General features: G+C 36.8%; 1 protein-coding gene across 1 annotated transcript; it reads right to left on the bottom strand.

Moving 5' to 3' along the window:
* Positions 1 to 1,700: 1,700 nt before the first annotated feature.
* LOC311096265 (cilia- and flagella-associated protein 337) lies at positions 1,701 to 26,041 on the bottom strand (the record flags this gene model as incomplete). Its single annotated transcript, XM_084135331.1, has 17 exons — positions 1,701 to 1,931; positions 2,031 to 2,143; positions 5,844 to 5,968; positions 9,087 to 9,304; positions 9,432 to 9,580; positions 12,274 to 12,413; positions 13,290 to 13,474; positions 13,730 to 13,879; positions 18,559 to 18,723; positions 18,811 to 19,065; positions 20,638 to 20,829; positions 22,294 to 22,482; positions 22,685 to 22,822; positions 22,943 to 22,989; positions 23,078 to 23,249; positions 25,438 to 25,560; positions 25,979 to 26,041. The coding sequence occupies 17 exons, from the start codon at positions 26,039 to 26,041 to the stop codon at positions 1,776 to 1,778; spliced, it is 2,580 nt and encodes an 859-aa protein (XP_083991457.1). The 3' UTR covers positions 1,701 to 1,775.

The following is a 26,041-nucleotide window of genomic DNA, read 5'->3' as shown; positions in this document are numbered from 1 at the left end:
CTCCCCTAAACGTGCCGTTACAGTCAGTAGCCAATCCTGGCACACGCCAGCGCTTCTGCACTCTCTCACCAGCAACTCCTCCGTGGTTCACTCTTCATTTCACTTTCAGCCAGGCGCTTGCTTGAAAATTTTACAGAGAAAAAAACAAAAAACATTCGAGCCTTCTCATTCCACCTCACCAAAGGCTTCGCTAGCCAAGCAAAACTTCACTGTGTTGAGGCGTTCATGGCAACAAACACACAACAAACGCTCAGTGCAAAACCCTGGTGCTGTTCTCATAACAGAAGGGATGAAGAACTGGGTGTTGTCTTTGTTTTTCTCGCCCGCTGGTTTTGCAGACCTTTCACTCAGGATCATAAATCTATAGGTGTGTTTGTGACTGTCACAGGCGGCATTTATGGCTCCTCCACTTTTTGTCATGGCCGATTTTGTCCCCACCACTTTATAAAATAACTTGAAGCATCTCAGTTTTTTTAATTTTTTTTATTTTGTGTGTTATAATGACAGGTGAGCCAATTTGTTATTTTTAATATCAATTTTAAATAATTCTATTTAAATAAAAAAAAAATCTTTATTTTTTAATTGTTAAATTTTATTTATTTGTTTTAATCTTGAATTGATTCAATTTGAATTTCTTTATTTTATACAAAATTTAGAATTTGTTATTTTTAATAAAAACAAAATAAAAAAATGTGTTTCTGCTGCTTATATACATCCATAGAAATTTTGCGCATATTCATTTTCTTTAGTATTTCTGATACATTTATTCTTTTTTTTTTTTTTATCAACAAACTGGGAAACAAACAGAAAAAATAGTTATGGAACAGGAAACATTTTTTTTAAAAGTGATTTTTTTTTTTGTTAGATTATTTTAATTTTCTATTATTAATAATAATATATAATAATTATAATTGTATTAATAATATAATGTTGGCCCCCAAGTGGGTTCTGGCCCCAGGTTGAGAACCACTGTCATAAACAATTTCATAAGCGATTTATATTTTCAAAATAATAAAAGTTCATATTAAAATATACAGTATGTGCATAACATGTAAATAATATTCATAGATTCAGGGCTTGACATTAAAACCCGCCAAATGCGGGTGTATTTCAGCATCGGCGTGTAACGCAGTCACTCTTACTAGCCACTTTGGCTGGTTTAATTTATATAACATACATTTTTCAAATGTAGTCTTTTTAAAAAGGCATCTGAAATAATAAACTACGTGCAATGTAGTGCTGCCAAAAATATTGATTTTTCGATACATAATATCGATACGGAAATATCTGAAACGCTTCTAAATACAAATTTTCCACAGTATATGGGATTGCACGTATTGCACATAATTTTACTCAGATTTTGTGCTCACACCCAAAGTGTGCGCACATAAAACCGCCTCTCAGTAGTTCTTTTTGAATAGTAGTTCTGCTTATTGCGCTTAAAGTCAAATGCACAACAAAATGATGTCAAAATGTCGGTCTTGGCGAGTATTCACGTAAACACAGTCATTTGGGTTTAGTGAATGCATACAGTTGAGAAAGAAAACACATTTAACAGTATAATGGATTCGTGTGTCAGGTCTTAAAGTGGCAGCAAATTATGAGGTAATATTAATATCTATATGGCAGCTTTTCCACATGATGTTGATGTCCCTGCATATATTCATATCCATGAGTTCAGCATTCACCTTTTTCGTGACATCACAACCAGCACATGTGTGCCAAGCCAACTGCCCCATCCCCATTATTTATAAAACAAAGTCATGACATTGATTTTAACATGCTAAACATCTCAGAAAAGACTGACTAACTGGTAACTCCATAGCCCGAAACGGCATGTACTCGTTCCCAAAGCGGCAGTCAATTTTTTGTCGCCTGCGTCGTCGCGCCGCCATCTGTATCTCCAGATCCTCCTCATCTCCAGAGAGAAACTGAGACACACATTGAAAGTAAGACAGCACTGTGAGGAGAAATCCTTTATGTGGTTTTAACAACTTAAATTGAAATGAAATTTCAATTTCTTGACTGACCGTACTGTATTTAGACAGTGGGAACTTTTCCAAAGAGCTGCGGTGGTCAGATGTGCTCTCAGAGTCTGGGGTTTGTAGAGCCGTATAACCGGTTTGTAGGTTTAGAGCTAATTCTGCAATGACAAGGGGTTATAAATCATGCTAAGCTGAATTCAAAGAGAAAAGAGACTGGATTAAAGACAAGACAACATGGAATGAAACTGAACACATTAACAAAGCAATATGTCTTTACTGAGTGACTAGTCAGAGGGAAATAACGTAAGGCAGGATTTAATTGCATTAGTCATGACTCGTTTAGTCTCAACAAAGAGGCAAACCGGTCAGCACTAAAGATCACAAACTCGCATTCACATGATAAACAAAACACACTGTGGTATATCCAGTGGCGTAACTTTGTTTTAAAAAGTGAGTGGGACAGGTGGGACACTGCGGTTGGGGGTGGAGGGGGGTCAACCATAGACTGTGGGGTTAACACAATGCTTAATCATAAAACAGATATAACATTACGATGTCCAGCAATCGATTTAAATAGTACATTGATTGGGTTTAAGTGGTTCAATGAGGTCTATTATATGTTGATCCGACTAGTTTAAGTGTGTATTTAAGTGGTCCAGGGGTAGAACTTTTGCCACGCGTGTCTGAGGTTCTGAGTTCTAATCCGCACTCATAGTTTTTTTTAGTTTTTTTATTTTTTTTATCAAAACCGATTATGTTTATCAGTGGTTGTATATCAGGCAGGGACACTTTTTTGTGCTTTTTGTTTTCTAATTTCACCGGAACGAATAGAGAGTCTCTCCACAACGGATTGAAGCGCGCGTCCGAGTGAAGACTGTGCGCGAGCCACAAACAAACACAGTATCCGCGCCACTGATCGCAGCGGCAACGAGCACTTTGATCAGTTGATTTAAAAAACAACACATTTCAGCGCTAGATCGCCTCTTATTTAAAAAACGAACGAAATGAATGCTCTGCTAGTTAACTGGAGATGTTTTGTTTATTTGTATTGGTACATTCGTGCCGCGAGATGTTTCAAAAGTGGTGGGGACAATATCGACCTTAGCAAATAGTGGTGGGGACATGTCCCACCCGTCCCACCCGCAAATTACGCCTATGGGTATATCGCTAAATGTCTGGAATAAAATGTGTGAAGACAATGCGACAATTTAATGCATTTAACTTCTGTAAAGTCTTAACAATCATTTGCAGAGTGGATGGTTGTATTTAATTTACATCGTTATATTTAAAATTATATTTGTAACTTTTAATTGTGAATTTGTTATTTGTAATTAAGCATTGTTATATTTATTTATTTTAAATCTTCAATTTGTTATTCTCAATTTAGAAATCCAAACAATTGTGTTTTTGCTGCTCATATACATCCACAGAAATGTTGCTTTATTAAAATGTTTACTAAACTTGAACATTGTCTTCAACCCATATATAGTATACATGCTATTTAAAAGATATTTCCTCTAGTATTTTTCATTTTTTTATTAAAGGGGTCATATAATGTCATTTTTGTACAAGCTAATATGATTCTTTAGGGTCTAAATTAAAAGTTTGTAATATACTTTAATTAAAAATTCTCATTAGTATTGTAAGAAAACACTCATTTTACCTGGTCAAAAACAGCTCTGTTTTCAGCACGCCGTTTCAGTGCATGTGTCTTTAAATGATAATGAGCTTTGCTCACCCCGCCCCTCTGTTCTGTGCTTACACCGTTTGTAACACAATAACGCTTCGTTCATTATAAACGTGGGATTATGAATTATATTGAAAACGTCGTACATAGAAAACATGCCATAATGTACCCTGAGTGTAAAAATAGCCACATTCATCGTGAAGCGTGCAAGCTATTTGCAAAGATTAAAGATTAATATAAAGGTCAATAAAACGTTACACTCGCTTGTTCTTCTGGAGGTTCAGCAGGAACACGAATAGTTGGTACTGATCCTTAGCAAATCCAGCTTTATACTGACCCTCGTTTGTAAAGCAGTCTGGTGAAATGATTCGCGCAAACATGACAGCATTGACAGATCGTGGGGAATATTCCCTTCGAAAACAAACTCAGCCACTGCGTCTTCAGCTGTACGGATTTAGAAACATCATCAATATGACTGCTGTGTTTGTTATTACACCCAAGAACAGAACACCACAATCGTTAGACGCCATTCTACTCAGCACTCCAGCTATCAACAATGAACGCGCGTCGGCGCGTGCTATGATTGACAGCTCGCTCACGAGGGCGGGTCTGTGTTTGAAACGCTGCTGTCAATCAACCATCGTGGGAGGGGCGTCGATATTGTGACGTCACAATATCGAACAGCTTGATCTGAGACAGGAGGAAACATATAAGAAGATTAAAAAAAACCCACTGGATGGATTTTTATCATTTTATGATGGTTGTGTACAGGCACTGCCAACACACATTTCAGTACAATCAACTTGTAAAAGTGCATGTACCATTATATGACCCCTTTAATAGAAACTGTGAAACAAACAGAAACAATATAGAGCAGGAAAAAAAATCTAAAAGAGATTTCTGTCTTGTTAGATTGTATTTTACATTATCAATAATAATATTTAAATAAATTGTATTAATAATATAATATCAGAGGCCCCTGACTAGCTTCCGTCCCCTGGAACCACTGTCATAAACTTTCGTAATTTCATAAGCTATTTATGTGTCTATCAGTCTAATTGGGCCATTTTCTGACAGAATAAGCTTTAGAGAGGATCACACATAATGCAAAATGCCTGGCTCTGCGAGACTAAATTTAAATGAATTGGACTATGAAATATTTGGTTAATATTATTTTTATTTGGCCACGTGGCCTTGGTTACTTCATCAGAAAACTGGTTTCAAAGTGATTTTGATGAACAAAACTGGACTTTTTTTTTTTTTCACGAATTTTATCACGAATATATAAATGACTAATTCTAAATTCATGTCTTCTCTACATTTTGTCCCAGAATCCCCTGAGCAGCTGCTCTGAAAGATCAGCGCTCAAGGAGATACTGGAGAAAGTCTGAGCATCAGCAGACGAGTGTCTAGACAGCTGCAGGAACCGAGTAACACACCCAGCTCAGTCGGGGAGGCTCAGTTAATCGCTTGTTTTGGCATGACGAGGGACTGGGAGCCGGAGCTGAGGGAAGTGAGCTCAGAAAACTGCCAGATCCTGTCTGTATTGGTGCCATGTTGAAGGATTTAGTTTTTTTTTATAAGGTGGGAGGTGAATTTTATTTCGCAAATGTATGCACACTACTTTTCAAAAGTTTGGAGTTGGTAAGATTTAATGTTTTTGAGGCTGAATTTATTTGATTAAAAAAATACAGTAAAAACTGTAATATTGTAAAATAATATTACAACTTAAAATAACTGTTTTCTATTTGAATATATTTTACAATGTAATTTATTCCTGTGATCAAAGCTGAATTTTCAGCATCATTACTCCAGTCTTCAGTGTCACATGATCCTTCAGAAATCATTCTAATATGATGATTTGTTGCTTAAGAAACATTTCTGATTATTATCAGTGTTGAAAACAGTTGTGCTGCTTTATATTTTCATGGAAACCGTGATGCTTTTTTTTTTTACAGGTTCAGAAGTACAGCATTTATTTGATATAGAAATATTTATTCATATTATAAATGGCTTTACTGTCACTTTTGATAAATTTTAGAGATCAAAGACTAGTTTGAGACTAGTTATGTTTACTAATAGCACATTGTAAATATAAGGGGGCATATTGTTCGCTAAAAGAACCCAACGTTTTTTTGTGTGTGTGTTTGTCAATAAGTGTTGCAGTTCACCTTTTTGTCGATGATCACCCTCCCCTGAACTTTCACCCCAGCAGATAAAACTCGCAGGGCTGGCACGTGATTGGCTGTCCTCCGTCCTCTCCTCCTTTTCTTTTTTGATTGGACTGGTACGTTCTCTGTGGGGGATGTTAATGGATCACCGTTAGACATCAATCAATGATTGACGAAAGCACACAAATTCCTGATGTTTGCCAAACGGATGAGGTCACTGAGGATGTGCCATATCCATGTCATGACATGTTGTCGCATCATTTCGTAACATGATGGTGTTAAACATTAACCAGCAGTAAGTGGTTCAGTGGATAAATCAAGGGGTCTCAGTGACGCAAACACACATCTAGAAATATTTAAAGGGATAGTTCACCTTAAAATTACAATTTTGTTCCAGTTGAATTAATTTACTCTCCATCATATCATTCCAAACTCGTTTCTAAAGGGAATGAAGACTGGAACCAGAAACAGGATCCTTAAAAAAAAGTCTTAAATTCAGTTTGATCAAATTAAAAGGACTTAAAAGGTCTTAAATATCTTAAATGGTATAACAAAAGTCTTCATTATCATTTTAAGAAATTTGGGGACAGAAAACAAGATTCGTTATGCCAACTACTAAGTCAAAGGTCAATGATTTAATTAAATGTGAACACTGAACATTTGAAAGTAGAAATGCGCTATAGGCTCGCGTGAGGTTGTAAAATTATCAACTGTTGATGAATTATGAAAATGTTTACTTTATGGTGGTGTTTCTATTGTAATATGTTGTAGATGCTTGTAAAAGTGCATATCTTTTCAACTGGAAGTATTAAAGCAAAGACATTTCAAAGCAATTCTTATTCGTATGCATTGATATATTAGTATATTTTCAATACATAGGACTATGTACCAACCAATTCTAATATATATTGAATAAAACATGCCTCAAGTATTTAAACTGGTTTTGCTGATAAACAGTATGAAGTCTTTGTTGAATGTGTTCCCCAACCAGTTTAATTAAGTAAAAGAATTTGAGATGCATGATTTATTTTAAGATTTTATGGGTTAGTTCTACAGGGAAATGCAGAATTAATTGGGACTTCTGCAGAGACCCTGAAAAAAGGTTTCAAAAGTCTTTTAATACCATTTGCATGAGGAACCTAGTGAAATAAGTCATTTTAACATAATGTCTGTATTATAGTAAACTTGTACACTGTATTTATCAACAGGATTTGAAGAGTTATATCTGTTTTACTGCTTTTTATATTTGTATTGTTCACTGTAATCTTCTTATTGTGTTTTTTTAGGTAGACAATTTTAAGATCTGTCCAGGGACAACAGATGAAAAATAGCCTTTTGGCTAATTCTGGTGCATTTGCAGCAATGCTAATTAATGTACACTGTCCCTGTCAAATAAATTAATAAATAAATTATTAGCTGAGAATCGTGCTCTTTACCATGCAAACCCGCAATGTCCATTTGAATGGGTGGAAGATACTTTTTCACTGAATAACATCTTAAAATCTGATCTGTGATGGTAAACAGTTAATGACAACATTTAATTTTTCTGTCTAAACTGTCCCTTTAAAGGGTTAGTTCATCCAAAAAGGAGTGAGCCAGCTCTCATCAAAAATATCTTAATTTGTGTCCCGAAGATGAACGAAAGTCTTACAGGGTTTGAACAACATGAGGGAGAGTAATTACTGACAGAATTTTCATTTTTGGGTGAACTAACCCTTTAAGAGAAAATCTGTATAATCATAAACTCTTCTGTGTATGTGATGGATTCAGCCCAAAACAAGTCTAAACAGAATCAGAGGAGGAAGTCTGTGGAGGGTTTCTTCACCATGACTAGACACTTTCACAGACGTCCTATTCCCCCTGCCTGTCCGTAACCATTAGTCATTTTCGGACAACTCCAGAAATAATAATCAAATGAATGGTCTCTCTGGACTTTTCTACACTTTAACACATCATTCCGCCACATGCTTGAGCATAAATGGCAGATATATCCGACCAATGGCAACTTTCACTGTAGAGGTTTATTTGTTAGCCCATTTAGGCCTAAAACGCCTGCTAAAAAAGGACTTAAACACACACAGATGTGTGATCCGGTTTTAATGGGTTAAAGCCTCTCATTCAGAACCAAACCTGCCCTTCCATACACTGAGATTGATCAAAGCTGCTAGACTCACATCTGGTCCGGGACATGAGCATACAGTATCTTCTTGCTTTTGTGGAGAATTAGTTGTGGTTCAATGCAGAGCTAACAGCAAAACTTTTGTAAGTTTTCCAATAAGAAAAACTTCCCAAAACCTATTTTGACTTAAATTTATTAAAAAAATATCTCTTATTCAATATTCAATAAGCAAGTAAACTAAACAAGTAAAATACAGAACAGTTATTATTATTTACAAAAAAACACTTAAAAGATATTGATTTAGTACAGAAAAAAAGGCAATAAAGAGGGAAAACCTCACATTTAATATGACTATTTATTCATTTTATATTATACAATAATAATAATATTTATGCAATAATTTATACAACAATAATATTTTATTTTACAAAACAACAGTAAAATTATAATACTAATAGTTATTGCTGTCTTAATTTACTTGCAATAATTTGTTATTATTTAATTTATCTTACAGAGCTTTTATTTTGCCAGAAAACCGCAGAGACCTTAAAGCTTCTCTTTTGTGGACAACAAATTTATAAACGATTCTCATTACAAATCTGGGAAGATGGTTGTGCATATTGCATTTTCAAAAGCACGTTTTAAGTGACCAAAACTCACAGCGCTTGCAGAGATGGAGTTTGTGTGCAGCAGATTTTACTGCGAACCCAGCTGGGCTAATTATATAATTCATGTGGGTCACACTTCTCGGAAAACCTGTGTAAATACCGAAAAATCACACTCCCCTGTAATTAGGCCTGGATGTGTTGATGGGAATTGTTGCAGAGATTTCAGTTTTTGGCATTGTGAAATCAAGTCACCTGACCCTGGTAAATCAATGCAACTTTTAAGAATACATTTTTCAATAATCATTAGAAGTCTTTCTTTTAGAACTTGCACAGCCAGATAGCAGCAACGGCAAAGGTCAGCCTTTCTTGGCCTTTTCAAGAGGCCAAGTGTCTCCTTCACAAAAGAATCATGAGATTGGTCAGAGAAGGTGCACTGGGCTTTTTGAAACTGGTCTTGCTCACCAAACTGAGTGAGTTGGCCATCGTTTAAGGCTAATAACTGATGTGCAGTTATACCTGTTGGATTGATAAGTGTCTGGGTTGCTCAAATCCCACTGCTGTTTCTGTCCAAAACAGCCCACACAACCTCCTTCACGGGTCCAGAGACAGGCCCGACGGTCCACCGACGCGCTCAGCACGAAGAGTCGAGACTCGTACACCAGGACCTCACTGCTCACTATCGCCCCCTCATGGCCCTTCCAATAGTGTAACAGTGGAGGCAATTCTTTCGCAGACTGAGAGAGACACACATACTGTAAATATATGTATATAGACTGAAATAATGAGCTAAATAAGGTGAATTCAGGTAAACTGGATTGCCTTCAGCAATTCATCCTAATGCAAAAAAGTACATTTCCATACCTCCATATCTCCAGCAGATAAGGCATAATGTGAGATGTCCCAGACCTTGATGGATCCTGTGGTGTCTCCAGTGACAAGTAGACTGTTTTCCTGGTCTGTGCTTAAACCCATCACACTCTCACCAAATTCATCAGGCACATAGAACTGTCCTGCATAAGACATGATGGACAAAACAAGTCATTAATCTATCGGTCTGTGCTTTTCTGATAACGGATGTAAGATAATAAAAATCGGTGCACCCAGAAATTGAGCAGAAGACTCAAACAAGTGATTTCAGCCAGCTCTTGTCAACAATATTCCTCAGACAACCAACGAGGTGTAGAACCCAGTAGATCAACAGTTTGGAAGTTTATTGAATATACTGTTGAGTGTGATGTCGAAGCCGAATTTTCAGCATCATTACTCCAGTCTTCAGTGTCACATGATCCTTCAGAAATCATTCTAATATGATGATTTACTGCTCCATTATTATCAGTTATACTACGGGGCTGTTGAATGCTTGAATCTGATTGGTTGACAAATGTTCGTGTGCAGTTATTTTCAGTGAAACACACGGCTAAAGTAGTTCCAGTCAGGTCTTGACCGCATTACAGTTCCATATCACTTTGCCAAATGATTTCAGTTATTTCAAAGGTTTTTACAGCCTACAGAACCAAAACCCACAACGACACTGACCGAGCAAATAATATAGTAAACAATAGGACAAAAACAACAAATTATTTATAAGTTTTTATTATGTATTATGCATTTATTATCTTGCGTGTTGTCAGCGCTGCTCTGATGATTTTATCAGTAAAATAGTCTAGCAACTTAAAAGCTACATGACGTTTCTCACGAGGTGCAGATAAACATTGTTTCGCTGTTAGTAAACGATGGTGCTGAGCATTAGTCTGCTATCAGTGGCTCAAGTTTCCATTACTAGCTCTAAAATTACGTTTTGGAATTAACAATGGAGGCTTGGGATTAGATGTGTAAGAAATTAGTCCCACACACAAGAGCATTTTAAGGACAAAAACCTGACAAACGTCTTGAAATATTAAGGTGTAATATTTGTAATATTGTATTGTAATATTGAGGTGTAACGTCTGGTGTGCATTATTTTTCTAATAATTCAACGGCCCATAGTTAATTATTCCTTATTATTGGGACTGCTTAATATTTTTTTCTTAACATTTTCTTTAAAAATATTAAGCAGCTCAACTGCTTTCAACATTGGTATTAATAAGAAATGTTTGTTGAGCAGCAAATCAGCATATTAGAATGATTTCTGAACAGGGTTCTTGCAGGTTTCAGCAAGTCAAATTTAAGACCTTTTTAAGACATTTTAAGACCATAAAGATTGAAATTTAAGACCTACACGACGCATTACCAAATAAATATTCAAATCAAAGAATTCATTTTATTTCAATGAATTCAGTAATTGAAAAAGCATTAATTTAATTTACAGATAAATCACATTAGTAACCTTCCACACCCAACAACGCGTGTCAGAGAAAAGAACAGAATCAGATTTTTTTTTTTTTTTTTAGAAAATTGCATATTATACTGTAAAAAACACATTAGTTGATTTTAATTGATCATAGTTGATCATAACTAGAGATGAAATGGCATGAACATTTAATTTCATTATTATAGTGACAAAAATGATCACGGTTATCACAGAATCATGTTCAAGTTTTATGTCGAAAAGCAGCAAATAACAAATAAATTTAGCATCAATATGCACTTTTTGTTTACATAAACATTAAAATAATACCATTAAAAATGAACATTTTTAAAGTGTCTTGCATGTTATATACTAACATGTACAAGTTAAAATAAAGGTTTAACAAAAAAGGTTTTAGAATAAGATAAACCTCACATATTTCAGACTTTAAATAATTTTTTATAAAAAGAATGAGTCAAAAAAGATAAATTACTGACATTTACAATGCACTTTAGCTTATCTTTTATTATTAATAGTAAAATTCGGTCCTATTTTCCCGTCTGGCGTTGCTATGCAACCATGCCCTGGCTGCGTCTCCACAATGACAAAGAAGTTGTAGTAGCTAATGGATTTCCACCACCGAGAAACGCTTGCTGTAGCTCTGCCACAAGATTTATTTACGGAGAAGAGAAAAACACCCGTAGTGTTTGGGTGCACCCGCATCCTTCCTGTTGACTGAACTTTCAGACAGCGCCTGGGAAAAACGAGCGCGTCGCTTCAATTATGAGCACGCTTACCGCGCGCCTACATTTGAACGAACTTGAGCGCGCAAAAGACGCGATATGTGAACGTGTGAACGGCCTCTTGGCGAGCGACCTCCAATCAGGCCGCGAGCGACGTGTTGGAGACCCCTGCACTAGAGCTCCGCTTTGTAGGCTACGACTCGATACTTTTTTACTACTTTGTAATAACTTTCTGCGGCCAGCGTTTCTGGAAATAAACGAGGGTAAACCCTTTTTAAGACCTGACTAAATGAAATTTAAGACCGCGGATGAAAATCTGTCCCGTTTTTAAGACGTTTTAAGGCCTTAAATTTAAAGTTCAGAATTTTAGACTTTTTAAGACTTTTTAAGACCCCGCGGGAACCCTGTCTGAAGGACCATGTGACACTGAATAGAAAACAGTTACTTTAAATTGTAATAATATTTCACAATACTGTTTTTATCAAATAAATGCAGCCTTGGTGAGCATTTGAGACTTTTTTCAAAAACATCAAAAAATCTTAATTATTCCAAACTTTTGACAGAGAGTGTATATTTTATGGTTTCTGAAGTAGGGTGCACTTTAAATAGGTCTATATAGCGGTGTTTGTGATGTGTTAACTTGTCATCAGTTGGTCTCAGTCCTCATGTTTACCGTGGTTGTGTCTGGGCCCACAGACGCTCCACCAGCAGACGGATCCGGCCTGTGAGCTGAGCATCACAGCACCGCTTCTCAAATGACTTTGCTGAGCTCGTTTTTGCAAGAACAGCAGTCTATGAACGGGCGGATGGACTCTACACACACAGAAGCACATTCAATTTATACATTACTTCACTGTCAACTAACATACCATAAATATGACATAACATTGGTGCAGTGGTTCTCAACTGGTGGTTCAAAATCCAAAAATGTGTTGCAGGTCTGTTAAATGCAAGTAATCATATAATTATGCCTGGTTGGGATAGCAAAATGATTCATCTTGTTGTGTGAATTATTAGCTGAAGAGAGCATAGACTCCTTGAAATTATATTCAGACAATTTCATTTGAATAATTCTGCAAACAGTTGGTCATTCCATGGTAATATTAATACATTAAAATATTTGATTTTAAGGCCAATTTTCTTTGCTTGTGTATGGTAAACAAATATGGAACTGTGTTGGGTTGTCACATCAATGTAAAATCTGGGTGCTAAAACCAGTTGAGAACCAGTCTTTATGAACATATAAATCTATATTTGTTTCCCCCACTGTGCATGATTTATTAATTTGACATTTTTACTCAGTCATTTTTACTGATACATTTACTGATACTGATAAATAATGACTATGCACATTTCAGAAGGTGTAATCTACACTTTATCTACATTTTATCATATAATTTTGGCCACATATTGTTAGTCATGCTTTCTCATCCAGAACATTTTGTTTTCCGCTCATTTTCCACCCTCTCCCTGACCCTTACAACAAAACAGGCTGTTTTTGCTCATTTGTAAATGACATGTGTTATAATTAGCTAGCCAGCTGCTGAATACTTATTCTCTATAAATAGTCTAGGTGGATTTGGAGGGAGTTTATCGTTAAGTGTACTTGGTACATTAAACTCTTTTATTTCAAAAAAGCAAGGAGAATACTATTTTTCACCGCTTGCTGCAGTCTAATTTGGTACTAACTTCCCTTGCTGGGATCTCTGCAGTCGTGTGATGGGCTTCTGAAGAGCCAGCGTCCATATAATGATCTCTCCATCATAACTACCAGTAGCCAGAAGTCCCAGGCCTAGACAGTGATCCATCGCCAGGATATCCTCTCTGTGTTGATAACCAGACTTCCAGGACAGTTCTGCTTTTACATAGATGTCCTGTACTCACAGATACACTTCAGTAAATGACTTTTAGATCTCCAGTTCTGCTGTGTCAGCTTCTGTGCAGTGTCAGACAACCATTAAAACCCACTTTGTTTTCATAGACGTCTCACAAAAGCACACAGCCAACTGAAGATAATGAAAGCCATAATCAGAAAAAATGCACATTATGTGTTTATTCTGTCTGAAAGCCCTTTTTGCTTTTAAGTAGCCATTAAAGAGTGTATGATTGAGACACAAACTGGCCCTTACCTCTGAAAACGCAACACTATACTGAGCGATCTGTCGACTCCAGCCAGTGGCTAAAAGCAGGTCGTCATGGTGACAGATGATCCCGGTGACCTCTGTGTTGGAGACGGTTTCTAGCTTATGAAGATTGAGGCCATTCAGTAAGTTCCACACCTATAGCATGGAAATGCATCTGTTACTAACAAGTGACAACAAAGAAATCATCAAATCAAAGTTCAGTCATCAAAGTTTAATTCAAACAAACACTGCTGCTATTGAAATGTCCCTGTAAAAATAGCAGTCTAAGATCGAGGGGAGATTTTGGTACAACATTAAAGTTCACCCAAAAATGAAAATTCTGTCATTACTTATTCACCCTCATGTTGTTCCGAACCCGCAAGACTTTCGTTCATCTTCGGAACACAAATGAAGATCTTTTTAATGAAATTTCTGTCCCTGCATTGACAGCTACGCAACTCCCACTTTAATGCTTCAAAACATTCATAAAGAGATCGTAAAACTAACCCATATAAATTGAGTGGTTTAGTCAAAATTTTCTAAAGAGAAACGATCGATTTATACGCTGGACAGATTTAATTTTCAGTTGTGGGAAACTGAAGCTCAACCATGTTCGCTTGATTTGCAAGAACCAATGAGGTTCATTCTCGTGTTACGCATCACGTTTGAGCTTCAGCGAGAACCAATGAAGTTCATTCTCGTGTTACGCATCACGTTTGAGCTTCAGTGAGAGCCAATGAGGTTAATTCTCGTGTTACACATCACGTTTGAGCTTCTGCAAGAGCCAATGAAGTTCATTCTCGTGTTACGCATCACGTTTGAGCTTCAGCGAGAGCCAATGAGGTTCATTCTCGTGTTACGCATCACGTTTGAGCTTCAGCGAGAACCAATGAAGTTCATTCTCGTGTTACACATCACGTTTGAGCTTCAGCGAGAACCAATGAGGTTAATTCTCATGTTACACATCACGTTTGAGCTTCTGCAAGAGCCAATGAGGTTCATTCTCGTGTTACACATCACGTTTGAGCTTCTGCAAGAGCCAATGAGGTTCATTCTCGTGTTACGCATCACGTTTGAGCTTCAGCGAGAACCAATGAGGTTCATTCTCGTGTTACACATCACGTTTGAGCTTCTGCAAGAGCCAATGAGGTTCATTCTCGTGTTACGCATCACGTTTGAGCTTTAGCGAGAACCAATGAGGTTCATTTTCGTGTTACACATCACGTTTGAGCTTCAGCGAGAGCCAATGAGGTTCATTCTCGTGTTACGCATCACGTTTGAGCTTCAGCGAGAACCAATGAGGTTCATTCTCGTGTTACACATCACGTTTGAGCTTCTGCAAGAGCCAATGAGGTTCATTCTCGTGTTACGCATCACGTTTGAGCTTCAGCGAGAACCAATGAGGTTCATTCTCGTGTTACGCATCACGTTTGAGCTCCAGCGAGAAGCAATGAGGTTCATTCTCGTGTTACACATCACGTTTGAGCTTCAGCGAGAACCAATGAGGTTCATTCTCGTGTTACACATCACGTTTGAGCTTCTGCAAGAGCCAATGAGGTTCATTCTCGTGTTACGCATCACGTTTGAGCTTCAGCGAGAACCAATGAGGTTCATTTTCGTGTTACACATCACGTTTGAGCTTCAGCGAGAGCCAATGAGGTTCATTCTCGTGTTACGCATCACGTTTGAGCTTCAGCGAGAACCAATGAGGTTCATTCTCGTGTTACACATCACGTTTGAGCTTCTGCAAGAGCCAATGAGGTTCATTCTCGTGTTACGCATCACGTTTGAGCTTCAGCGAGAACCAATGAGGTTCATTCTCGTGTTACATATCACGTTTGAGCTTCAGCGAGAACCAATGAGGTTCATTCTCGTGTTACGCATCACGTTTGATCTTCAGCAAGAGCCAATGAGGTTCATTCTCGTGTTACGCATCACGTTTGAGCTTCAGCGAGAACCAATGAGGTTCATTCTCGTGTTACACATCACGTTTGAGCTTCAGCGAGAACCAATGAGGTTCATTCTCGTGTTACACATCACGTTTGAGCTTCAGCGAGAACCAATGAGGTTCATTCTCGTGTTACACATCACGTTTGAGCTTCAGCGAGAACCAATGAGGTTCATTCTTGTGTTACACATCACGTTTGAGCTTCAGCGAGAACCAATGAGGTTCATTCTCGTGTTACACATCACGTTTGAGCTTCAGCGAGAACCAATGAGGTTCATTCTCGTGTTACACATCACGTTTGAGCTTCAGCGAGAACCAATGAGGTTCATTCTCGTGTTACACAGCACGTTTGAGCTTCTGCAAAAGGTTTGTTCTCGCGCGTCAATGCACGTACGGTTGAGCTTCTGTTTATGTTTGCTGATCAATGTTTATAAGTGAATAAAAGCCTAAATTGTATCTGTTCATCATATAAAGTGATATTGTCACTCAAGAAATATTTTACTAAACTGCTCAATTCATATGGATTAATTTTACAATCTCTTTATGAACTTTTTAAAGTCTCAAAGTGGTAGTTGCGTAGCTGTCAATGGAGGGACAGAAATTGCTCAGATTTCATTAACCCTCTGAGGTCGGCAATCACGCCGGGGTGATTTGCTCGGTTTTTTTTCCTATTAGTTCAAACGAGAGTCCAAATACTCTGTTGACTTTGATCTTACAAACCAGTTTCATACAATCGATCCTGTTAAATGTGTATTATTTTTGTGTATACTCACAATAAAAACAAAGTGTTGTGCTTTTTGCCAAATAAAGAAAAATAAACACAAAGCGAGTTCTGCCTTCTCTCTGCCAGTGAAGTCCATTCTGAAACGCGTCCAAAAATGAACAATAACTCAGCGAATACTCAGTCAAACAGACATACAAACACACAGGCATGAAGCTTGAATTCTCTTCTTTTAAATGAAGTAATTTATATAAAAAACAAATATTCTCAGTTCATGTAATCTGTAAGAAAAGAGCGAGATGTCAGTCGTTCTCATCTCATCGGAGAGCGCGCGCTATACAAACGCAAATGACTGAGGCAATCCACGCAAACCTGTGAACGCCCCCATATCAGCTCAAGAAAACACAAGTTTAATCAGATCATTGTACTTGTTTACACCGTCTCGCAGCGCTGTGAGAAATAATAATAATGGAAAATGTACCTCAGAAGTGCGGGTATTTCGAGGAGCAACGGATGGAATACTGAAGTAAGTTTTTTTCCCTTCTCAAGTGAATCGCGTTTCTGTTTGTGAATGAATGAACGGCAGAGATGCGCGCTGTTTACCACAGCTGGCAAAAAGACAGTTTAAATTTAAATCGCATTTCTGTGTGTGAATGAATGATGATGTTTTAGCAAACTGTATTGCTATACTGAGATGAGTAAAAATCGACTGAAATATGTTGAAATAAAATGTAGGCTATTTGTATAAGCAACGTATTAAACTGAAAATTAACATTTATATGCCCTAATATTTCATAAAAACAACGTTACAGTCAGGCGTTTCTGTGTGTGAATGAATGTTTCGCTTTTAGCAAACTGTATTGCTATACTGAGTAAAAATCGACTGAAATATGTTGAAATAAAATGTATTTGTATAAGCAACGTATTAAACTGCAAATTAACATTTATATTTCTTATAATAAAAACGAAAGACCTATGTTACAAACATATGAAAGACAACATTTCGTTGATTAGTTTTGGATAGATTATACATTTTTACTGTAAAATATCTGCCACCTCAAATAAGCTTTTGTTTGTCAATTTTTGCTCATATGTTAAATATAGTATGTTTTGTCAAAAATAAAGTAATCAAATAATCAATCAAATCCTTAACTTTGAAATATGTATGATAAAATGTATACTTTAGTTTTTACAAAGAAAGATTACACTTGAATTGTTGTTGTAATTGTAACCTTTTTAATAAAAAAATATATTTACAAGGTAGATGTAAACAAACTATTAAAAGGTAAATATAAGCCTTTTCTTTAAATAATTTTTATTGTGTTTTATTAGTGACAAATTTGGGGAGAGGATAAATATTCCAAAACTGAAAATACAGTATGAGAATTAACTGCACAATTACTAGACATGTTTTCCTTGGATATTATAGGCCAATTTGCAAGCACAATTTGTGGAAAAATAAAAAAAAATTGAGATGCTTCCAACTGTTGCTCTTGCATTCTTTCTTGTGGCTATAGGTGACACACCTGAATGAATGGCTCATGTATGCGGGCCCCATTGTCTCCTCAGGTGCGAACCACTAAATATGCATGATGGTGTCATTGGATCGTTGACGCCCACTCGAATATTGCCTTTCCAAACAGAAAGTGCTTTGCAAAATTTAAATCAATGTATTGTGTTATGTGAATGATAAGGCAGGATGATTTTCACATAATTTTGAAGAAAAAACTCTAGGCGACAACATCCATTAATCCAAGTCTTATTGACACATATTTAGTATGTGTTTTGTGGCCTTATTTCAGAAACTTTAGTTTTTAGTTTTTTCAATAACCATGCATAAACATTATTCTCTCAAAAATGCAAACATGAACATTCTTGTTGCTCACATATTATTGTAGCCCTGTTTGTGCTAAATAGAGTGTAATTTTTTGCCATTAATATGTTTATAAGCGACTGAAAAAAGCACAAATGTCAGGGCATGTCAGAACATCTCAAGGACCCCAAAAACACCTTAGACCCCAGAGGGTTAAAATATCTTAATTTGTGTTCTGAAGATGAACGAAAGTCTTACGGGTTTGGAACGACATGAGGGTAATTAATGACAGAATTTTCATTTTTAGGTGAACTAACCCCTTAAATGGATCTTGTGGTACATCTCACACTTACCTTGATAGTGCCATTGGTGGCTGCAGAGATCAGTCTGCGCTGGTGTACATCTAGTGCCATACAGGAAACCTCCTCCTTACCATGAGCGTTTCTTACCTCCATCTTCTTAATTCCTGTCTTCACATCCCACACAGTCAATGTGGAGTCAGCACAGGCTGTGATTACCTTGACCATGCACAAAATACACATTAAAGATAAGAACCTATAATGTTCAGTCCACAAACCATCTATCAAACAAACCCAAACACCAACCTGTTCAAGATGAGGATTATAGAGGGCACAGGTGTACAGGCCAGACCTGTCGTTGGATTTTGTTTTGTTGGATTCTGTCAGTTGAAACACAGCCAGATACTCCCTGCAAGTCACCAGGAGCACAGGATCTGCAGTCAGGTTGAGGAGCAAAGGAAAGCTGCCCTGCTCTGGGGTAACGCCCACTTGGATATTGGGGAATTTCAGGTGAAATGTCTTTACGCATTGTTGAGAAGGAATATCCCATATTTTCAGAACCTGAAAAGTGACACGGATATAGACCAGAGCTATTGACTCGCATTTCAACGAATTATCTTTTATTGCATGTAGGCGATGCATGATTTCCATTTCTAATGCCAAAAAACAAATCTGCCCACTTTTACGCTATTGAAAACCAAACACCAGTGGCCGGATTCACAAAAATTCTTAAGAGTGCAATTCTTCTAAACTGCTATATTCTGCTTATTTTCTTACTTAAGAAAATGTTGTATTCCTTTTTTCTTAAGATTGTTCTTAAGGCTTAAGATTTTTTTTAATGAATCTTCTTAAAAAACATCGTAAATCACTTATTAAAGTTAAGATAACCTCCAACTTGTCTTAAATCATCAATGTTTATGTATTTATTAGTTTATTTCAAATTAACTGTTGTAATTAAGCATTACAGCATTACAACATTACAAAAGTTTCATTTTACATTTCTACTACTAGGGATGTTTTCTGAATTGACACCAATGATTGATAATGTAAACAATGATTACTTATGATTGTGCTAACCCTAATTCTACAAAAACACACAAAAAAATAGCGTTTTTACCTACAATTAAGACATAATTTTTGATTATGGATAGGATGCATTCATACAGATAGAGTTCCGAAAATATTTTTAATGCTTATCAAGTGTGCTCGTTTATGATTATTACAGTCATCTGCAGACGCAAAAACATGGCCTTTGTTGACTGATCAGCGAATCTTCAGCAAGAATTACCAAACGGCAAAGTCTGTCATTTTCTTCTGAAGAAAAAAACTATGGGCCTCATTCACCATCTGATCTTACGAAGAAATGTGTTCTTAAACCCCACTTTTTACGAAGATTCTGACATTCACTAATGTTTTCTTATCTTGGATTTGTTCTTAGCTAAAGAACAAACTCTCCGCACACTCAAGAGCACTCATATGCACATTTGAGTGATGACAGTTTGCTCCAAATAATTGGTTACTGCATTTTATTTAATTCTACAGTCGTTTACAATGATAGTATTTTACTGTAATGTACTTCTGATCATTTGTTGAGAAAAAAAAAAAATCATAGTATGCAAAGAAACACTAACACTGCAATTTACAGTTCTTTTGAGTTCTTTCTTCGTTTGGTGATCGGTGGACCACCGCCGTCTGTGCGTCATTTGGACATTCTCCAACTTTTCTTGCACACGGCCCTGAAGTGTCATGTCCTTATATGTGAATTTTCAGGGAGTTTTCTTATGCTAATTAGTAACAACTGGCACGCGCTTTCAATTACGAAGACGTGGGATTCATCAATCCTAAGAACAAAGGTGCAAACAATTCTGTTGTTTAAGAACATGTCATGAATTTGACGTAGACTTTTCTTAGGAAATTTATTAAGTACAAAGTTACGGTTCTTAGGAAGATATTGGTGAATGAGGCCCTATGTTCTTAAGAAAATATTTGAGTTTCTAAAGAAGTTTTCAAAAATTGCACTTAAGAATATTCTTACAAACTTCTTGAAATGTATCTTTCTCAAGAAGATTTTCATGAATCCAGGCCCTGGATCTTTTGTTTTCCATTTAGACATTTAGTAGGTGGAAAACTAACAGCGTCCTTAGAGTAGCTGAAGATCTTGCCCAATGCTTGGTGAATAACCACATCCACCACAGAGGTCTGGTGACTGTGCAGAACCGCAGTTGGGCGGGAGGTCACGAAGCGGTTCCACAGTCTGACAACAGGACCCACTCCAGCTGTTACCAGCAGACTGAGAGACAAACTGAAGTCAAAACACTTGACTCCCTACAGCAGAAGAAGAAGAAGGAGGAGATGAAGACATGTTGTGTCATTATTTTCTGGTAGCCGTGTTGCAATTTAGTCAGATTAATAAGTGAATCACAGTGCTCTTGTTTTACACAATATCCAGGCTCTGATTTTCTTCTCCAGCAATTAAATGTGTAACAACTGCGGGGGTGGCTTATTACTTCTCTGGAAATTAAAGAATGGAAAATACTGGGGAATAGTCTGTTTTAATAAATCCGTCAAAACAACTAAATGAAGATGTTTTATTGGGGTCTGAACACTCCCATTAAAAAACCACAACAACAACCTCTCTGAATCATGAGTGTATATTTAGTTTTACTATAAATGGTCTGAGACTGTCTTTTCCCATTAAAAACATCATCCCTTCGAACTGTGACCTAAAAATTAGCTTTGGAATCAATCAATCTGTCTGTCTATCTGTGTTTGTTTATCTATCTATCTATCTATCTATCTATCTATCTATCTATCTATCTATCTCTGTCAGTCAGTCAGTCTGTCTGCCTATCCATCCATCCATCCATCCATCCATCTATAAACTGTGGTAGATTTTTAATAGATAAAATAGTAAACTGTATATTAAACTAACCATGTCTCTAACATCTAACCTTGCTTCTCTTTTCAGGCCTAATATGATAACACTTTGAAACACAATGTACTAAAACGTTCTGTCCTGTGTTTTTGGATGTTGTATTTTTACCATACCCCTTTGACTTTGGCTGTGTGAGTGTATAAATAACAAGTTTGGGAATTGAAACTAGACAGATGACTAAATTTGAACCTTGTGATTAAAGTAATCATTAAAACAAAGTTTGCTTTACCTGGTAACAGAAGGGTTTGTCTATGAAAACCAATCAAATTGTGGGGAAATTATGTAATGCAGTATGACATTTTGCCATACCTCCTTATTCTATAAAAACTGTTGTATTCTTTTAGTTGGTGGGATTATCAATGGAATTTGTCAGAGATCCTCCGGCCTTGCTTCTTCTTGGGGGAGATTCTCTGAGAACTGCTCGGGAAGATCTCCTGGCCGTGATTAAAGTATTTGAAGGACATTTGCTACGGTCTGTTTGTCAATTATTCCTGCGCAGGAAGTAAGCTAGATACGGGAACAGGTATTAGACCCAGCCGACGTCGATGTGTAGACGCGCTAGAGTATAAATATTATAGGCCCAGGTAGGCTTAGGTCAGATGAGATAGGACTTAATTAGGTTTAGGGAAAAATCTACGACACTACCTATGTATTTATCTGTTAACTATCTGTCTGTCTATCTACTGTATCTATGTGTTTGTTTATCTATCCAACTATATGTATGTCTGTCTGTCTATCAATCTATCCAACCATCCATCTATCTATCTGTTATCTATCTGGCATAGAGGACAAATATGGAATGCAGAGAATACATACATTATGTACATACATACAATACAAACATTATATATCACCTTTTCTGTTCTCCAAATGTATTTCTCTCTCTTCTGATTGACATTCATGATGACCACAGAGCCGGCTGGACTTTCTGATGATGTAATAATGAGCTCATCGTGGGGCTCATACAGGATTCTGTTGATCGGCTCGCTGTGGATTCTTGGGATGTGCTGATAGGAGATCAGTGCACTGTGCGCACATATATCCTGTTCAGGGTTCATGAAATATAATGTTTTACAACATCAGTGACATGCAATTTTAGAAGTAGAAGAAATAGATTTATAATAATAAATGCAGTCATTTTAACAGATACTTTTCTGTTGTTGTATCAAAGGTTTTCATAGAAGCAAAATCACACATTTCCAAAAACAAAATCACACATTTCCAAAAACATAAAGATACACTCACTGGCATGAAGATTTGCAATGGGCCAGTTTGGTTGGTGAAAGGCATTTCAAAGAGCCCCTTGAAAGGCTGAAGAAACCACAGCAAATTCACAGAGCCTTTCTCATCTCCCCACATCAGCACACACCTTTCTCCTGGAGCCTAGATGCAGATCAAACATGACTCACAGTGAACTAAAACAAAAACAAACCAGCTCGGAGAATTAACAAGCTTAAAATAAATTCCAGTTCAACACCAGGGCATGAAATGTCAGCGGCCTACCTCTGTGTCATACCAGTAACATAGAGCAGTAGCAGCATGACTCAGTCCTGAAAACAACAGAGAGAAGAAGACAACAAGGTCAAAATGTAAACAGAAAAGCAAACAACTTCATTTAGCAGATTTGTTGGCTCTTACCAAACAAATGAACCTGCTCAAAACCAAATGTGGTGGTAACATCTAAGAAGTGGATGCCCCTGCTCAGGGTTGACACAGCGATCTTGTGAACATTTCCCATGTAGACAGCATCTGTGGTACAACCCTGGAACCTCCTATGATATTGCCTTTTATTGAAGTGGTTAGCATTCATCTACAGGGATGAAGGAGAAGTGTTGGACTCATGAAGCTTAGGTCACAAAGTATTATTTTTGTAAGTATATAATCATGTGAATTAAATGTTACAGTTTTTCTCGGTCGCTTTGGTGCATTTCTCACATCACCATTTACATTTGCACAACAGTTAATGCAGTTCTCAAAACAATTAGTACAAACTACTAATTGTACTACAAAACCTAGTTGATAACCTGCAAAAGCGTGTCACTTGCTCAAAATGGATAGCTCATTCCTCAAAAGGAAGTATTCATGTCGATGAAAGTGTCAGTGTCATCGAGATGAAAAGTCCTGACACCATTGTTTATGAACAAGATAGTCAAATGGCTTTGTCATGTTTTCATTATGACAGTTTACTCTGTTAATGTTTTCCAATGCAAGTCAGATCTTGGTGACACTACCTGGAAATGCTCAAGACAGCACTATATACTATTTGCACAGCCATTTGAAAAATACAGTAAAGTTACACATTATTGTATTTAGTGACGTAACTGAGTACAAGACACTGAATATGTATGTTTCACATTTTTACTGCATATGCTCTTTGCAATTCTAATTTGTTCACAGCATTGTGCAAAAGAAAAAAATACACCCTTATTTACAACAAACATAAACTCCCTTTGGATAGAGCTGTGCACAACTGTAAACAATATTGCAGTACATATTGGAACTGAACATACAACATACATAGTACTGTAATCATTCATGCACATCCAGACGTTCCTCATCAGTGAAAGCTGAGATTCACCTGAGAGAAATTGTTCAATTTAGGAGACATTTTCACAGGGGCGTAGCACAAGATCCCGGGCCCTATGCATAGGCAGTCCTGATTGGCCCCCATGTTCCTCAAAAAAAATAATAATAATAATAATATGGCCTCTGCACACATGAATCTGTAGACCTAGATATTTATAGCGTAATAACTATTAACTGTAAATGCTTAGAGTAGCCTGATAATTTGTCATGTGTACAGACACATTTCAATCCTCCTTTCAACATTCTCTAGCCTACTTTACTGTGGTTACTAAGTTTAAGCTAAATGATATTACAATTTTTTTTGTATATAACACTCAACGTAGGCTATATAATTGCTAATTATTGCTAATTTTAGATATTATAGCCTATTAATTTAAAATGAAACAGGTTTCAATTTAGGCTATTATAATGATGTGTTGTGCAAACAGCATTGTTAGTGTACAGTTTATTTATTTAGCCTTTACCTCAGATTACATGTATAACCAAATTATCATCTGAAAGTGTATGTTCTGCTCTTTCAGTGGGTTGTCTCAGTTGATTTTTAGCACTAACGATCGCGGAGATATTCAAGCAGTTTAGCACTACAGATTTCGTGTTCGATTGTGCTCACCTTTCTTTGAAAATAAGTCAGTTACCAATTGTTTCCCCTCATTTTGTTTTCTTTCCTTCTAATGTCGTTCCTTTCATTTTGGGGGGCCTGATTTGCCTTGCTTTGAGAAAGACATTTCTACAGCAGAAGTTTGCGCTCCTCCAGATGCTGAACTAACTAACATAAACAAAATGCGTGCAGATGGACTAAACCATTTGGCGCATTAGCAAGGGGTGGGACCAGTCAGTCAATCAACAAAGTTATTCAGCCAATACACTAATTTTACATTTCATCTGACATTCATTATGAAATTTAATTAGGAAATGAAAATATCTAGGTAACATAAAATATATTCCAGACTTTTCAAGGGCCCTCTCTCCCTTTGGGGCCCTGGTAATCAGTACTGGTTTTACCCCCAGTCCGACGCCCCTGCATTTTCAGGAAAAAAAAGATTAAAAAAAAATGTGTAAAATTTGCTTGACAGATTTTGACAACTAGTTCAACATTTTTGTATGTAATGACTCAAGCAATGAAATGAGGACTATTAGTTTTAAATGGAATGACTATTCAGCATTCACAAGTATAGTTCATTTTGACTGACATGACATAAGCAAATGATAATGTTAAAAAACAGAAGAGAGTTGTATGAAAGCAATTGATGCATGTCCAAAAGCATTTGCAATTTGTTGGAAGGAATGAGAAACTGCTACTGTGATGTGCACAAATGACTAAATGTTGTGGAGGTTTAACTAACTGTTGTGCAAATGTAAATAGTGATGTGAGAAATGCACCAAAGCGACTGAGAAAAACTGTAATATGTCACCTCCAGTGGCTTTATGTTGTTCAGATTGCTGTTCCACACAATGAGAGTTCCTCTCTTGCTGACGCTGATGTAACGCATAGGTGAAGACTGACTCAAAGCCAAGACACGCGTGATAGGCTCTTGCTGATGAAATGAGTGAGTGATTTTATTATTAGAATAGTAGAAAGACAGTGAAATAATACTTTTTTTACGCATATTCTAAAGGTGATGATACACAGGGCAACTTTTTGAGCAATGTTGCCGTCAATGGGCAACCAGATGAGACACAGGGCCCACGACCAATCTAAATTATCCAGATAGAAATTTAATGCCCATTTTCAATGGAAAAGTGCCCAAGCAACAATTGCTCGGCAAGATTTCCCAGCAACATTGCTCAAAAAGTTGCCGTGTGTATCATCACCTTAAGAGCCTAAAACAAAAATAAATTATAAAATGATATATAAATAAACACAGACTGATAGATCAAGCTAGATAGATAGATAGATAGATAGATAGATAGATAGATAGATTAAAAATGCTGCATAAAGTTGTCAGCTGTCACCTTGTTATAGGTACAGTGGCGTATTAAAGGCTGTGAGATGGGGACATTTTTACAGGCCTGCAT

This window comes from Abramis brama (genome assembly GCF_963993115.1).
Source record: "Abramis brama genome assembly, chromosome: 14".
Classification (NCBI taxonomy): Eukaryota; Metazoa; Chordata; class Actinopteri; order Cypriniformes; family Leuciscidae; genus Abramis; species Abramis brama.
The sequence above is the reverse complement of the archived record's forward strand: the minus strand, read 5'-3'. Positions and strand labels throughout refer to the sequence as shown.